Source organism: Lissotriton vulgaris, chromosome 4_1 (assembly GCF_964263255.1).
Source record: "Lissotriton vulgaris chromosome 4_1, aLisVul1.2, whole genome shotgun sequence".
NCBI lineage: Eukaryota > Metazoa > Chordata > Amphibia > Caudata > Salamandridae > Lissotriton > Lissotriton vulgaris.
The window spans coordinates 1805054224-1805072603 of record NC_141691.1 but is presented as its reverse complement, the minus strand read 5'-3'; the positions used below and the strand labels follow the sequence as shown (position 1 = coordinate 1805072603).

Here is an 18380-nt window from a genome sequence, read left to right as displayed (position 1 = left end):
ATACTGACATAATTAACTATCTGGACATACTCATAGAGAAAAAGGGAGTTGAGTTACACACAAGGTTGTTCAAGAAACCTACAGACCGCAACAGCGCATTGCACTATAGCAGTTTCCATACTCCATCTTTAAAAAATCATCTCCCTTTCTCGCAGTTTCTACGGGCCCGTAGAATCTGTTCGCAAGAAGCACAGGGCCTCCATGAAATGGAGATAATGGCTCAGGCATATAAAGAAAGAGGGTACCCGGAAGAAGTGTTGCAACAAGCCAAATCTAAAGCCATACTTAAAAACAGACAGGAACTACTAGACAAAACTGTCAAGTCGTCACTCCAGAGGGAGGTGTTTGTCATCAAATACTCAACCATGTGTAGGTCCATCAAGAAGAGTATACTCAACAGATGGGAGGTGATAGAACAAGAGACAGATTTCAAGACGGTTTTCACGGGCAAACCACTGTTTGCTCACACCAGATCTAAAAATATAAAAGAAATTTTGAAACAGACACAGGTCAGAACAGGACACGTCAGACACAGAGGCATGGTGAAATGCCATAATTGTGGCCACTGCGGCAATGTAATGGTGGGGGATAGTTTCCAACACCCACATACAGGGAGACACATACAGCTAAGGCACACATCAGACTGTAATTCAAGCATGGTTGTGTACGCTATTAAATGCCCTTGTGGGCTGGTATATGTGGGGAAAACTACCAGAAAATTAAAAGTCCGCATTACGGAACATAAAAGCATGATTAGAACCAGCAACTTGAAGTCTAATCTAGCCATGCACTGGAAAGACAGACAACATACCATACCTCAAATGCGATTTACAGTGTTAGAGAGTATAGACGTTCAGTCACATGCTGACACTAACCGCCTATTGTCCCAGAGAGAAACACATTGGATCCGTAGTTTGAACACGCTTGAACCTTGTGGGCTCAATGATAAAATCGAATTTATGTGTTTCCTGTAATGTATATTCATTCTAATTGTCATCATGTAACTCACAGCATGCCATGCCACTTTGTCATAACAAGGACTCACATGTGTTATCTACCATATTGTTCTCACTCACCATTAGTTTTGTATCCCCACATTCTTTCTTGTTTTTCCTCTGCTTTTCCTCTTTTTTACATTTGGTACAACATCACCATATAACATATCCCTCAGCGTTTTTCGCTTCTAACACCATTGCAAGATGGCGCCCGTTTTCGTATAGTGAGTCCGTTTTTGATATCTCATAGTTAGACGGCGGTAGTTTTTAAGATGTTACACTTCCTGCACAGCTTACGATAGATGACGAGAGAAGGGCGAAACCAGACCGCGTTAGGTAAGCGGCATTTCAGGGGCATGGAATGGGAGACACACGAACGAGCAGGTAGTAATGTTTTGAAATTCTCCATAGAGCACTAACTTACGGAGAATCTATTTGGAGCACCGCCGAGGGCCCCCTAACTGCAAGGGACTCGCTGAGACTAAAGAGGTAGGCGACACCGCCTTTTTTTTGGGCAAGGATAGCAAGGAATCCCCATAATACAAGGGAGAGATTGTAACCATACCATATTACCTCTTGCACAGCACAGAACACGGGAGATTATTGCAACATCGAGTTTCAAGATAGTGAATCCAGATACATGGGATACTTGTCAGACAAGACAGGTAGGCAACTTTTCAATCACATAGCCTGTTTAACATTCAAACAATGTGGTTTATATATGGTTATGAGATGTTCATTTATTATTTTTTCAGGAAGGTGATGAGCTCATTTTTTCGAGTTTTCAACCACATTTGCAAATAGTCAGGTAGGCTGACTCACAGTCAGTGCAGTTTACGTATATATGGTCACTTTATGGTTCAGTAATCTTATACATATAGACACCATGGTATAGATACAAATGGGACTCGTTATGACAAACGGGCACAAGGTTGTGCATGTACATGAGGTGGAGATCTAGGCTCCCACAGTTAAAGTTTTGACTATTGTTATTGTGTTGGTTTTATTTGTAGTATTCCCCTGATGAAGGTAATCATTACCGAAATGCATTGGGACTGACAAGCAAATGATGTTAAAGAGGAACAAGTACATGATGTAATGTATTTGATGAAGACAGAACACAAAGAAAAAACTGGCATTAAAGCTACAAAGTGTTTCCATTGAATTGTTTTTTGATTCTTTGACCCCAACACGAAGGGGCATGGACAATATTTCAGCAATGGTTGTTTAAAATTTGATTTATTGTTTAAATATTGAAATGTGGTGTCACATTTAAGTGTGGTTTACGGAGCACCCCACGGGGGCGTGTGCACAGTGCGTCGCTTTCAAACAGTCTCTGTTTGGTCATTTGATTTTTCACACTGACGTGAGCCGGTCAGTCTAAGCGGCAGCACCATAGAAAAATTGTTTATAATTGGTTAAATATTGGATGCAAATAGGTGTGCAGAGTGTCTACCTTGTTACAGTAATATGCATGGTTGCAACACCCACCTGGGCAGAACCAAAATGTAGTCTTACAAATGACTGATCGACTATTGTTGCACTTCATGCATGTGCCCTTCGATTATGACTTGCTGGTTTATTAGTAGTTAAGGATCACACGACGATTTCGTATACACTGTGCATATTTACCCCTGTACCACAGAACCACATTATCCTTTAATATGTTACGTAGTGTCTGTCTTAAGAGTCAGCACATTCACCATGGTCTCCTTACTCCAATCATGACTAGAAATCCAACAAGCTGATTTGTGAAAGTAGTTTTATTTACACGTCAACCAAGGAGCAAGTAGCAGTCCTTGGGGTAACAACCCCAACATAGTTAATGAACCATTGGTTGTCCAGACAGGGTCCATGGTGGGTATATGCATGGCACATATTGAGGAGAGGAACGTTCCAGTGAGGAGGAAGGTCCAATTGCCATTAGGACAAAAAGTTCACCTAGTCAATCCACACATTGATGAGATCAACAGGTGGGCAAGCAAATGGATAACAGTACCTGTTGAAAGGTACACTGGCATGGGCATAAGCGCAGGGCATTAGAGAAACTGGCCATGTGGCCCAGCAATATGCTACCAGGCAGACTTTCCTTGCAAAGAACTGCAGTCCACATCTTTATGGGTATGGTCCCTACATGAGGGTGTTGTTGTAGGACCTGGAGCCAGTAGAGGCACAAACACATCAGGGGCAGAAGACATGGGCCGGCAGTTCCCAGCAGTATTTCACTGTGCCAACAAGTAAGGCATTAAAGCACTAAGAAGGACCTGCTGGTTTGTCAGCACAGAAGCAACACTATAGTGGAAGGCACCCATTGTTGCAATGTAGGAGTCCTGCTTCCACTCCATGCACTCCAGGATGTTATGTATTGCCCCAGTTGGTTGTCAACCTTGTTAGTGCCACTTTGGACACGCATTTTCTCATGCCTCTGCCTCATGACATCAATGATATCAGCCAGGGACTGGTCCAAGCCATGGATCAGAGTAGGTGACACTGAGAGCCTCCCAGATGTCCTTGTTGGGGCTGAGGAAACTATGGACTCCCTATAGGATGCCCGCCATGGTCTATATCCCCGCCCACACCTCATCTACCAGCTCTCACTCACTCCTACCACACAATGTTGGAAAACTGTTTGAGGGGTTCATAGATTCCTGCGCGGAGGGTGGGCTTGCAGGTGGTGTTTGGTGTGTGGAGTTCAGATCATGTGGAGACCGCGCAATGCTGTCAGCCTTACCCATGACCGGAGATGATATTTGGATGGAGTTTAGGAATTCCTGGAGGGTGTTTAGGATCTACTTCCAGTCAGGGCTGGACTGGCTACCAGGTGTTTTGGCATGGAGCCGAGCTGGGGACTGATTTCACTGCGGTGGGGGCTGATTTCGTTGATGGGGACCTGCGTGTGCTTCGAAATAAACAAAGCAAAACTAATGTTTATCAGCAATCGCAGGTCCCCATCAAGGAAATCAGCCCCCAGCTCGGCAGCATGCCATAATGCCCGATAGTTGATGTAGATCCATATCAGTAGCTCACGAGTCAAATCAAAGCCTCATTTACACTTTTATGGTGTAGTTCGGCATTGCAAGCTTTCTGCTGTGCTGCCCTAAATCAAACAGAAAGGGATATCAATACCCCATTTCTATGAGGTACTGTGCATTTATGTCCTCTTCCACAGCTCTGGTGCATTTATGGCTTCCATGCATCAATGCAGACAGTTCCACTATGGTGCAATGGGTGCCCGCATTGAAGGGATGGTTGTTTTTGTGCAGGAAGGGGCACCTTCCTGACCAAAAACAAGATATAGAGGCAATTTCCTCCGTCTATTTATTCTGCTGAATGCAGCATACATAGGAATAGGTAAAACTGTAGACAAATTATGTTAGTTCTCCTTGTTGCACCTCCCCTACTCATTCCCTTGATAGGCCTCAGATATCTATGCATTCCCAGGTTTTCAGCTTGTTGTGAATCTGGGAATGTCTGAAATGCCATGGCTGTAATCTCGGAGCACCCATCAGGCCCATGGCATGCCTCTTCAACGTAGTCTGAGCCAATCTGCAACTTATGCTCTCTCCATATTCACAAGGTCATTAACAGCAATGCAGGATGGCTTTATATGGCCGTGTAGATATGGTACCCAGTGCGTGGCCGTAACTTCTTTGTTTGTGTAGCCCCAGTGACACAAATGGCTTGCAAATATGCATCCATGTACCTGGAAGTATTGACACTACTACTATCCATGCTGCACCATTATCCCCAGGGAGCCTTTATTCCCTGTGACCAGTACTCAGCCCTTCACTCCTGTGAGAGTGATGTGGCTTGGGAAATAATTTAGTTAGGTACCTGCAGTCTGCCTTTCGTGCAGTGCACCACAGCTCTCTGCCTTATTGTGGTACTTTTCAAGGTCTGGAAAGAAATTAATATCCCCAGTTTTAGGGAGGCGTTACAGAACTCTATACCTGAATGGGCCACTGATCCAGAAATCGCTATTGAACAATATCATACATGGGTAGGCCAGACGGCTAACAAATTGGTACCTGAAAAAAGAATGTCCAGAAATAGAAGCTCCCCCTCAGCACCCTGGTATACCGAGGAGCTAAAAAAATTAAAACAGCAATGCAGAAACAAAGAAAGAATCTGGAGGAAAAAGTATGATAATGAAGATAGGATAGTGTACAAGGAATTGTTAACCCAATACAAACATCTGATCACAGAGACAAAAAATAAGTTTTACACTGAGCAAATTGAAAGCGCTAAAAATTCGACCAAAACACTTTTTGAAATAACTAAACACCTTGCGGGATGCGCTCCAGACCTTAACCCCCCCTGCTCACAAGATTTCTGTGATTCTTTGGCATCCTTCTTTTTTACCAAAGTGAACGACATATTCTCAGCTTTTAACCTAGGTGATACCCAATGCCATGAAAAGAAAAATACACCATCTTCAGGTAAAAATTTCTCTTATTTTCCGGAGGTCACAGAAGTTCACATTTAGGACATTATTAAAACAATTAAATCTGGATCAGCCCTGGATCCCTGTCCTTTGAATGCCCTTCGTCAAATAATGGACACTGTCATCCCAGTTATTACCCAAATAATTAATCTTATATTCCGTACAGGCATCTTCCCAAATCAGTTAAAAAAAACCTTACTTAAACCCCTCCTGAAAAAACCCGGCTTGGATAAAGCAGAACTTAAAAACTATAGGCCTATAGCGAACTTACCCTTCCTGGCTAAGATTGTTGAAAAAGCCATGAATATTCAACTTACAGAATTCATCGAGCAACACCATCTGCTCGACGAAACACAATTTGGATTCCGCAAATTCCATGGAACGGAAACAGCGCTCATTAAAGCAGCGGATGACATCCGATTAATCAGAGACCAAGGCGGCACAGCAGTATTGGTGCTCTTAGATTTATCGGCTGCTTTCGACACGGTTGACCATAGGATCTTAGTCAACCGTGTCGAAAAGATGGGCATGCAAGGCCTGGCAAAAGATCTGCTGGCGTCTTTTCTAGCAGAGAGATCCCAGGCAGTTATACTGGGCCAGTTTGAATCCGCTGAGTTATCACTGCCATGTGGGGTACCTCAAGGTTCATCCCTGAGTCCGACACTATTTAATATATATGTGTCGGACCTTGCCAATACCATCAAAGCACACAGGATGAACCTTACCTCATATGCGGATGATACACAGCTGATACTGGCTGTCAGAAATGATGGGGAAACAGTGGCTGAAAATTTCAAGACAGGTATGCTGGCCATTGGGAAATGGATGTCAGCAAACTGTCTGAAATTAAATTCCGACAAAACCGAGGTGGTCACTTTTGGCCACCTCAGCCCCATTTGGTCCCCAACCTGGTGGCCATCATCCTTTGGAGCCGCACCTAAACCAGTCACGAAAGTGAGAAATCTGGGTGTCATCTTCGATGACAATCTAAATTTCATGGCTCACGCCAATCAGACGGCCTCTACGACCTTCTACAAGTTACGCCTGGTGAGGAAGATCCTCCCTTTTCTCCCTACAAATGTGGGAAAGACACTGATTAGTGCTTTGGTCCTATCAGCACTGGACTACTGCAATGGATTGTTTGCAAACGCCCAAGTTAGGATAATTAAGAAAATGCAAACAATCCAAAATGCAGCAGCCAGACTTCTCCTTAACATTCCCAAATTCAAACCTATAGCAGAATCATTGAGGACTCTTCACTGGCTTCCTGTCAGGAATCGAATTAAATTTAAGACGTTATGTATCGTCTATAAGGCACTACACCATCAAGCGCCTCAATTCCTGTGCGACCATCTTGTCCCATATACTCCTACTCGAATGCTACGATCAGCAGGACAGAATGACTTGGTAGTGCCACGTACTAGGCTGGTCAACTGGGGAGACAGACGTTTCCTAGTTGCCGCCCCAAGATTGTGGAATACACTTCCACAAACAATAAGATCAAGTCCAAACCTAATGTCCTTTAGGAAGAAATTGAAAACTTGGCTATTTAATCTCTGAAAACTTTTCCAAACTCATATAGGAGGGTAATACAGTATAGCGCCGAGACGCCTGCGGGCAATTGTTCGCGCTCAATAAATGCTAAAAAATAAATAAATAAATAAATAAATTTTCATGCACATCGTGAATTCATGTGGCCAGGGGGACTGTATTTCACAGAAAACCTCTACACAGCTTCCAACTTTAATGCACTGCAGGAATGTGTGAGGGCATGTTCTTGTGATGGTTTTCTGAGTGGTGTATACTGATGTGAGTTAAGTACACACACACTTGAGTCCAAATTAGTGGGCAATGGGCACAGTGCAACAACCCACTTCATCATTTTATAAGTAGCTTATCTTCAGCGGGTCACATTTTATTTGACTCAGGCCCTCTCACTTGTACGTGTACATGTCTCCTCTGACACTTCTTATTCCTATTATGGAACAGGGACACAATTATTTCCACACACATTGAGTCTCACATGTCTACAACATACGTTTGACCATAGCAAATAGACTGGTATAGGAGCCTGCTTTTGAGAGCTCTGGGTCAACTAGAATCCCACATGGTAGTAGAGCTGAAATTGGTGACATGTTGCTACCCAGGTTTACCACACAACTGGGCCCATTCACCTCAGCCTCCTACCATCCCTGACTCAAGGGATTTGTGGTGGCATCTAGTTCTTCCTATAACTTGACTGATCCCTGTTTCCCTGCTGAGACACTTTTCCTTTAGAGTCCCTCCTGCCATATGCTCCATCTTCAACCTTGGATACATCCCATGTAGTATGTAGTGCCCCAAGGGGTTCTGCTCTTTCTTGCCAACTATGACGCAAGTATGACACCGTCAGATACAACACTGCATTTGTGAGGCTACCTTGCTGTACACATCTGCCTTCCTATGCAATGTATCCACAACCACAAACACTGACTGTTGTACATGCTCAGCCAGACCCTACAATGCACTGAACTACCAGAGATGCCCAGGGCCACACAACATCTTTAGTTCAACGCACATGGTCCTCTGGTGTGTATCACTTGCATTCACCCCACACCAGGGTGCTTATTGCAAGCCCACTATGCCCTAGAACATCCCTTTTCTTGATGTTCCACAGACTCACAGTACAGACCCATCTCTGGGAGGCCAGGCTTACCAACATGGATGTAGAGTTAGGCAAGGCAGTGCTTTGCACTCCTTAGCCTTTATCCATGCCCATGAGTCCATTCAAAGCCACACAGGGTGGCTTAGATTCGCATCACCAATATGAGTGATTAAAAGTGAGGCTCCAACAGCAAAGGCCTCTTGTATCTGAGGCCTTATATTTTTTTGCAGGATAATGTGGGACTTGTAGTTCTGATGACTCATGTTGTACATACGACTACAAGTGGTAGTTTACACAGGTAACCATAAGATGGTGCTTCACTTCAAACATGGAAGTAAGAAACATGACAGAGCTAGATTGAGCTGTGCAACATGTAGCTGGGCAGTGTGACTTACATTTATATGCTGCTTAACAGTACCTGACCCACATACCTGTCCTTTGCCCTGCACACAGTGAGGTGGATGCTGTTATTTAGCTAGCTGCACTGCACAACATAACCTTTTTTCTCACATTGCACCAAGTTGCGACTTATCCCTGTAGGTCTTGATGTTCCTCCTTGACTGCACTGTCTTGTCCTGGAAGTTACCTGCCGCCAACTCCTCTGGAATGACAGCTGCCACTTGCCCCTCCAGGGCATCCAACTCCTCATGGGGGTGCATTGCTCCCTCCTCCAGTCAGCATTGCTGCCTTCAGGTTAGTTGTCATTTTTTCCCTTGTCCTTCACTTTTTCATGCCAGCATTTCTTCTAGCTGGTCACTGTCCTCTTCGCTTGTCCCACACTGTGGAACTTGGCCAATATGAACTACCAAATGGATTGTTTCTTTGATAATGGCAATTTTGAAGTGACAATCGGCTGATGTTGGTGGTCTGTCACCTCAGTGATCCGTATCCTATTCCGCTTCTCACTGAAGTTGCATTTCCTCTACCTCTTATCCAGGTAATTTGCTTGGACATCCTGGCTGGTGCTGGGGTTGTTGGGGTTGCTGTCCTGGCTGCTGGTCTGCTCTCAAAGCTCCATGGCTGCCTTCTGTGAAGTGTGGTATATTTGTTTTGTTTGCATTGTTTTTTAGCCTTTTATCACATTACATGCAGTGAAAAGTGATGTTAAGGTGGCTTGGGTCACTTCACGTGACGCTAATCTGGCTTACGATACTATTACAGCAGACACCTCAGTTTTTACTGCGCCATAACACTGGCACCAGCGTAATTGTTTTCCACGTAACTCGTAGCTTAAAACATAGTGTTACATTATTTAACTATGGCTCATTCATGTCGTAAAATAATGGCGTAGCATTTCGTAAGTGATATTAACACACTGCTGCCACAGCACAGCGATGTATCACTTCTTGTAAATGAGGCCCTGAGTTTCTAAGCCTTAGCTTCTCCCTGGGTCAGCCTAGGATTGTTCTGCATAGTGACATTGCCAATTAAATGTCCCTATATGAGTCTCTTCAGTGCTGATGTCCTAGGGCACCTGAGGTGAAAAACCTCCATTGACTCAAATGAGGACCAGTAACTTCTGATTTTCCATGGAATTCAGCAAACACATTTCTAACATGAATTGATTCTACCTTTACACATAAACAAGGACAGTGTATTATACGGGTACAAACAATGGGCTTGCATTTCCAAAAGTATTCATGTCTTTAATTTCAGAATGTACATACCTTCATGTGGGAAGACAGTGTCTATGCTAAATGCATACATGAAGAATATATTTGTTACTGCGTAGCCTTTCACAACATGGTGGAAAACAACAGGAAAATTTCCACCAATGTGATTCCCAATGATGCACTGCACTTCACTGTCGTTGACTGATTGAACAACACATGCCACTTTGTCGATTGTCACTGTCACATCTGAACTGACAGACCCCAGTTTGGATCCATGGATAGTCACTGTTGTTCCAGCCACCCCTGAAAAAAAGTTTGAAGTTATTAAATGATATTTTTTATCCTGAAAAATCAAACGTAAAAGGTTTTACTATAGCCTTATAGCCCGCCGTAGAGGGTTATACCAGCTATTAAAGGCCCTCTCCAGCGTTAAAGGCCCCGAGCAGAAGGCGAGGGCCTTTAACAAGGGAGAGGGACTTTAATAGCGGTATAGCCCATCTACGAAGGGCTATAAGGCTATTAGAACATTCTGTCACTAGAGGACAGAATGTTCTAACAAAAAAAACAAAGCCTTTTGGGAGCGTGAGGGGATTAGAATCCCCTCAGGTTCCCTGAAGCCTTTGTTCAAAGCCAGAGCTGTGAACAAAGAAACATTGGAATGTTGGAGCTCCAGATTTATACCAGCCATTATAAGCCCAGAGCACTCCATTGTTTTCAATGGAGCTCCCAACATTCCAATGTTCTAATAGTAATTATGTAACATCAAAGGGACTGCTTGACATGAGGTTCCTTAGTATAAACTGTGAACTTGATGGCATTGTTGGCTCCTTCGCACAGTATATAATATCCATTGAGGCTGGTAGTAAATATGTTCACCTTGTAATACACAGACAGATACAGATTATAGAAAGAAATTCTTCTACACTTGGGATGAGGGTGTAAGAAGCAGAGCATGTAACTACAGTTACCTGCTCAGCTTCAATGACAGGGGTCATTTTGACAGGGGTCATTTTAGCCAGCAGTTATATTGGCTAAAATGACCCCTTTAAAAATTAAACGGTTCCATTGGAAGGGGTCCCCTAGCACCATATAATAGTTTAAGGGCAACCCCCCATTTCCTTAAAAATATCAGGCACCCCAAGGGGGATTAAGGGTACCATATTTGGCTCGGTCTAGGGTGTCAAGGTATCCCTATCCCTGCAATGTTTTTTAAACTTTTTGGAGAACAGGGACTGAGTCAGCAAGTCCTAAAAATAGCTGCCACTATATCTTTGTTGGTGTAGTGGCAGCCAATCAGATCTTCTCTTTAGATCTCTCGGGTCTGCGCATCCTCCAGTGTGTGACATATAAATACATTTTGAACCTTAATTTTTCAAAAACTACTGAATGGATGGACACTAAATCACAAAAAGCTTTCCACGTGAAGATCTAGCTTTTTGCCAAATTTGGTGCAATTCGGTTTGTTTCCAATGGAAAGTTTTGTGAAGATTCATCAAATGGTACTAAAGTTATTAGCAAAACAAAAAGTCAATTTCCTATCGTAAAGTGGTCTTACCTACAACTATACAGTGGTTGCAGCCACTGGGTAAATGTACATACATAGTTATATAGTCATTAGTTAGGTTAACATGTCATTAAAAACATTAGCATTTTCAACTAAATAACAGCACAGAAATGTACCAGTTATAGTTAGCAGAGCTAACAAAAACTTCTGCCCCTGCCATGCACTTTTTAAGACCTCACATATTTCCTCACTCAGGACCGCTCAAATTACATCATTAATGCCATCACTGATGACACCATCCAATGTGCTAGTTTGTTTTATAGTTTACATAGTGGTGGAAACTTCCATATTACCTCTGTACCTAATCTTTTACTGCCTGTGTCCAGCGAATGGCTATGTGTTTACAAAACGCAGGTGCTGCTAATGCATCATAGGTGTGTAGAGGTAATGAACATGTTAAAACTCTTTGTACTGAAGAGTGAACTCTGTGCGCAGATGGCAGTTGATGACTGGTGGCCAGTATTTTCCACACAAATGTTTAGGTTATGCGGAAAAGGTTCTAAAAGGGCAAATATTCTATATAGAAGATACTAAGTATTGTAAGCAGCTGTTAGGCAGACTTGTGTTAGTAGGACAATTTCTACAGAATGTTGAAGGCTGTGTCCACCAGGTCCTATTCCATGTACATGTTCATATTTTGCTTAGGAAGAAAGGCTATCTGTAAAGGTATTAAAGCTTCAGATAGTATAATCTTTAGCAACTTCAGACCTTGATTACTTTAAATGAGCAGTGCATTTTGACAAGTATTGCATAGAAAGTAAACTGTTCTTAGTATATTCCTTTTAATTCTCTATGGTATATTTCTCATGTGAGTTTCGCTGTCTTCAAACAGTGTCATGCAGATTAAACTCTCTTCATAGAGTAAACACTGTTTACAATACCTATTGGTAAACTCATATCACCTTCATTTCTCAATGTAGGTTTGTTGACTGTGAGGATTTTGATACAGATACAATCTGTCCGCTGTGGGGCATTTATTTAGTAACTGACGTTGAGTATCCTGAGAAACATGGCTTTCTCTGAACAATGGTATACAGATTGAAAACTGTATGCAATGAGGGTTTCCCATAAATCTATAGTTGATTGTCAATGTGAAATAGGCTACCTGTGAAGTGTATATTATAGGGTCAAAGTTGCTCATATACCATGCATGCTGCACCTAAGGGAATAGTATCTGTGATGGCATTAATGATGCTTCATATTATTCTGAGATATTGAGTACTTACGTTCAGGCCTCTAATACCATATTAGATTATGGAGCAATGTATGGAAAAGAAGCTTGAATGATGCCTCCAGTGATATCATCAGTGACACCATCCATGATGTCATTTGAGATGTCGTAAATTATGTCATACAACATGAAATGTGTGATGTAATATGTGAGGTCATAAGCAGTGCATGTCGGAGGTGCAAATTGTAGTTAGGTTTGCTAACTCCCTCTGGTGAATTTTTGTGGGTATTTTAGTTCGACACATTATTGTTGTCACTGACATATTCACCTAACTATAACATTACTTTAACTTTTGTTTTTGACAGTAAATGTCTAAGGTTTTTTGTTTAACAAAAACTGAGCTTTTTATTACACTTAACTATATTGTTACTTTAGCAGTTGGTTTTTTCCCCGATAATTTCTATGGGTTCAAGAGTTTTCTAGGATTTTTCAAATGTAAAGTGATATTTTATGACCAAGCGTAAAGCTGCATGGCCGTTGGTGGGGTTGACCACAACGTAATTCAAGACACCATAATGTAACACAAGGCAACCGACAAGCACCTAAAATATAACTGTGCCAATCCAAATGAGGCATTTGATACTTTCTTCAGTATCTCATCTGCAATGTTTCAGACATATGACTTATTTTAATAGCATTGCATGAAATATGTGCAAATTTAAGAATGTAAGAACCGAGTGCAGTGCAAGGCAAGATAGGAGGTAAAGCAATTATTCTCATAGAACAATTAACATAAATAAAATGTTAAAGTATATACACACCTGTTGTCGGAAAAACAGATGTGATGTGAGGAGTATGGCTTTCTGCATATGTGAAATTCAGAGGCGGGTACACAACTGTATTAACAACTATCTGTACACTTGCAGTTCCATCATAGTGTGATGGTGTGATACATTGTACTTCACCAGGGGTGACAGACAAAGGTTCACACAAATTACCACCAATGGTCACTCTAGTTCTGTTTGTGTCAAATCCATTTCCAGTGATGAACAATGGGGTGCCTCCCATGATGCTTCCATATTGTGGTGAGAGAGAAGCCTCAGCAGGACTGTTAAGGGTGAAGGTACCTGTAGCCAGACCTTTGCTTAGCACCACAACTGTGAGAGCGTAGACTCCAGCAGGAAGGGGAGTCACAAGGCAAGTAATGTTGTTTTCAGTGACTTCTGTTGCCTCAATTTCCTCATCTCCAATGTAAACAATGATGTCTTCAACTCTGGACCCAAATCCTTCCCTTTTAATCACAATTTTAGTAGATACATTTTGTAAGATGGTGGGCACGATGCTTGATATTTTCGATGTGACATTTGTGGCGTATGAAAAGCTGCACAACCCTTTGCACTGAGCAGGGATACCATTTATGATGACATTTAGATCCACGCTTTGTTCAACATAAGCTCTTGAGGTGTCACATTTGATGTCTGTGTAATTCACAGAAACAATGGCACATGGATATCCGGCCATTACAACGATTTTCCCACTCTGTTGAGCTGCAAACCCTGACCCATGGATGGTCAGCCTGGTCTTCCCTGTGAGTGACCCAATACTTGGAGTCACAGAGTCCATGTGGGGAAGGAGGACGAACCGGCGATCAAATTCCCTGGTCATGGTGCTAATAGCCGTGCCAAGGTTCTGAACATTTAAGGAGACCATTTCTGCTATTCCAATGTCCATTCTATTCTGTGGGTCCACAGTGCACGTCAGGATGTGTTCACTACTCGATAATACCACACAAGGATAGCTTCCAATGTTCACCTAAAGCAAAACATGCATTAGAGATACATTTATATCAGCCTAAGAGAACATTTATAAATTAAACTGTGCAATTTGATTTATTCACCAGTATAATGAACTACTATGTTGACATCTCTTTGGAGAGGAATATTCAGAAAAGTATGATACTCAGGTGCTCTGGAAAATGTACACATTCTGCAGGGTGACTATTTATTTTAGAATCACTTTAATGTACTACTTGCAAGACAATATTTAAAGGGGAGCAACTTCAAGTACAATCAGTAATGACTTTAGTGTAAAAACATACCAAGCATTATTTCAGCAATGTGTTGTTGATGGTTCCTACCATCAACCTAATAAGTTATTTTAGGAACTTCTTGGGGCCTGTCACTTGTTTTAGTGCCACAGACCCTTTGGATGAATGTGGGCATTTTACAAGCCAGTAGATACTGACTGAGAAATTGAGCTATTTTTTTAAACAGCTGTATTTCTTTTTTCTCCAGAAGAGTATGGCATGTTATGTTTGCCAGTATAATGGTCTTGTTGTTCACCATTTGTATGAAACAAATATATCCAATGAATTGATTGCATACATAGATGAAAACAGAAAGCTGCATTAGCATACTGATTTATCACAGGCATAATATAGAGTCACATTCACAACTGTATTGGATATTGAAAGAAATATACTTTTTATGTTTCTATCCTGTTATTTTATTTTCGAACTCTGGTTTTTAGTTGCTGCTATGGAATGATCCCTGACAGACCTCAGACGAGAGCTCTGTTCCGTAAAATGCAAAAAGAACTATCGATGGACAGAATGCAGAACAATGTCATACATTCACCCCAGTACAGAGATCTGGGCCTAAATCCATTGTTTTTTGCTCACCATGCCATTCCAGTTTGGACACAGCCATATGCAAATCAGTCTTAACCCTGTGCCCAATGGGAACTGTCAAGCCCGAACTGCCAGGCCAGGTCCTCACTGGACTGGAAACAATCATCCTAGGACCGGTTTCGGGGTTTCTGGATTTAACCCAGATCTCTGGACTGGGGGTGAATGTTTTAATTTGTTCTGCATTCCGTCCATCAATGGTGTGTCTTTTGTTTTCTTGCCCTAAGTGCACCAGGTATGCCCAGACGTGGTTCCTGGGCTCACTGTGCCACTAGAATCAATCTATCCTGGCTGAAAGAGGTGAAACCCCAAAACCGGTCTTAGGATGCTTGTTTCCGGTCCAGGGAAGACCTGGTTTGGCAGTTCGGGCTGGACTGTTCCCATGAGGTACAGGGTCAAGACTGATTTGCATATGGCCAGGTCTAAACTGGGGTGACCTGGTGAGCAAAAGAGTGATGGAGTTAACCCAGATCTCTTGAGTGGGGGTGAATGTTTTGATTTGTTCTGCATTCCGTCCATCAATTGTGGGTCTGTTCCATAAAACAGCATACATTTCTTTACTTGGGGAAGCTCAATCTATTTAGGGTATATAGCGCTGCCATCAAGGCAATTACCTCAATCTGTTACATATGTACAAGACACTCCTAAAAAACCATCAGAATTTGTGTGGGAAAGAAAACCCTAGAGCAGTAATGAAAGCTGTGATGCAGGATATATCATCTCCCAGTGTCTCATTTACCTTCACTAGCAGCCTTTCTAGTGTCTCTTTGAAATAAGCAATCTTCCTTTACATAAATGTGGGTCTATGGTTTAGAAAATTCTATCAACATTACAATTATCTGCCAGATGTACTTTAGCCTGATAGATTAAAATCTGTGCTCATATTTGACCTATTTATTCTAGTCTTGTACATTTTTGTACTTAGGATATTGTCTGTGTGCCTGATCTTGCTTCAGAGACCCAACTACACTTTATTTTAAGCCATTCCACAGCTACATCACTCATCTGCCGAAATCCCACTTTGAGCTTACACTGTTTGACAGTCCTTTTGGAAAGCATCTGGACCTCAAACATTAAGGATAACAACACATAGGTCAGTTTTAGGGGAGGCACATTTTCTATGAGCCGAAGATGGACTTTTGCGCCTGAATAGGGTAAATCACAACAGGTTATTTGAGAGAGCCGGGCTTTCTGAAACACAACCCTTCTGCCCAGCAAGCATTCTTGTGGTAATGTATTCCGATGTTGCTAGAATCTTTCTAAACATGACTGGGCTGAACTTGTTGATAATAGCCTATGCTGTGAGTAGCACTCTTATTTCAATGTTCACCTGTGCCACTTTGATATTTAAGTTACAAAGTACCCTTTTAAAAAGTTTGGGTGTCACTGGCAACGAAGCTGCAACCCTGTAGATTAAAGTGAGACTTGGGACCCTTATAAACATTTCGCAGATCAGGATTGGATTTCCTATCAGTGGTGTGCTGACTCCTCATATAATAACGCTTGATAGTTCACCAGCACGTCAAATGCTATTATCACTGCAAAGTAAGTCACCTAACTGAATATTGAAAGAAAACTTTCTACTGTTTTCCATGGGATCTTTAGACAATTATTCTACCCCCTCAGCTGATGCTCTATGTCGAGAACGTGTCTCGGTACTGGGTGAACCAATGTATTTACCTGGTAAACAATTATAAGAGGGCATGTTTCTGCTGGGAAACTTTTTTCTGGAAAGAGTCTACTTCAATATTTATGCATCTAAAATATGTCCTCAGATAATTATTAGCTTACTTGACCAGGTGTAATAACTCTTGCTTGAAAACATGTGAGTTTGGATTTTAAGGGACTTTTGGAGAAAAGATGAGTTTTGCCGTCCTGAAAGAAGACGTCCTGGCTGAGCTGCATGGGGCTTGGAAGAAGATCTGTGAGGTTGTTGGATGCCCATCAACTATTTTGTTTGAGGATTATAAGTACTTTGTAAACTCTTTGGATATTTCCTACACTGTCCCCATCAGATGAGCAGTGTTACTTAAATCAGCATTTCTGGCTGGTGCAAAGTGTCCCAATGGCTGTGTGCTTCCCCTTCAATAAGCATCCGAAATGCACTGCTACTTTCTAGCCAAGCTTTAGGAGGAAGAATGTAATTGTATATGATTTTACTTCAATTGTTCTCCCTTTAACCATTCAGTTTTTGCTATAACGTTTGACCCTTTAGTGTTATTCTTACCTTTTAACAGAGGTGTACTTAGTAAGGTCTAACTGTCTTTACTACAAATCGTTACAACAGTTAAGTTCTTTATTTCTGATCTATATTCTTGTTTGGATGTCCTATTACACATAATAATCCATACTTGGCCTCTGAAGATAGCCTTGTAGTTCTAAAATAGATACAAGAAATCACCAAAGAATCCGAAAAGAAACCTGTTTACATTTGTTGAGTGACTGTGGGACATGACCAACGGCCCACACAAGCACTCAGGGTAACTTTAATTCACATATTTTTCTAGCTCTCTCCTAGAGAGAAATGGATTTGCAGGGCCTTATATATGAGGCCTTGGAACAGTTTTGGGCTTCCGTTGAGTCACTTTGTGTGACACATCAACGGTGTAAAACATGCCTTCTGTTGCGCCCTATTTACAAAGTGATGCATTTAGATGCATCACTTAGTAAACCACTGCGCTACATTATAACTGCATCATGTATAATGTATGGGGGGGCGTTCCCACACAAGTAAGCCTTGTATAAGCCTCGTATAAGTGACGCAATTAAATCTATGAGATTTGTCTGCGCCACTTCTAGGACACAAATGAGTCAATATCTTATGCCTGCCTCACAGCAGGAGTAAGACTGACGAAGGCCCTTTGACATGGGGCTTGCCTCATGTGAAAGAATGCATTGCTGGAGTTATGTCACTTTAGTGACACACTCCAGCAATGCATCACTTTTGTGCCTACAGAAACGTGAAAAAATACTGACGTATCTGTAACTTCTTGTGACATGATGCGTCTTACAAAAAATATAACAAATGTATCATGTCACAAGGAGAGCTCACTGAGAAGTGACGCAATGCCACTTTCACACAGCGATGTGTCACTTCTCATAAATGAGGCCCGCAATGTTTTTTACTATGATATTTTTTCTGTGGCATTTAAGAATTGCATTGTCACAATTACTTAAATAGGGACATGATAGTAGACAAATAGTCTTGATACCTGAAAGTATGTTTTCCTCCTCTCAGTTTGACAACTTTGTATTGCATGTGA

The 18380-nt window shown here is 41.9% G+C and overlaps 1 protein-coding gene across 1 annotated transcript in view; it reads right to left on the bottom strand.

Annotated features, from left to right (window-relative positions):
- The window catches only part of LOC147724582 (fibrocystin-L-like), a 2246326-nt gene that overhangs the window by 941032 nt on the left and 1286914 nt on the right, over nucleotides 1–18380 (bottom strand). Inside the window, exons 43-44 of the mRNA XM_086918063.1 lie at nucleotides 13253–14243; nucleotides 9751–9999 (exon numbers count right to left, since the gene is read on the bottom strand). Of these exons, the coding sequence (XP_086774189.1) occupies nucleotides 9751–9999; nucleotides 13253–14243 (1240 nt within the window). The remainder of the gene's footprint in view (nucleotides 1–9750; nucleotides 10000–13252; nucleotides 14244–18380) is intronic.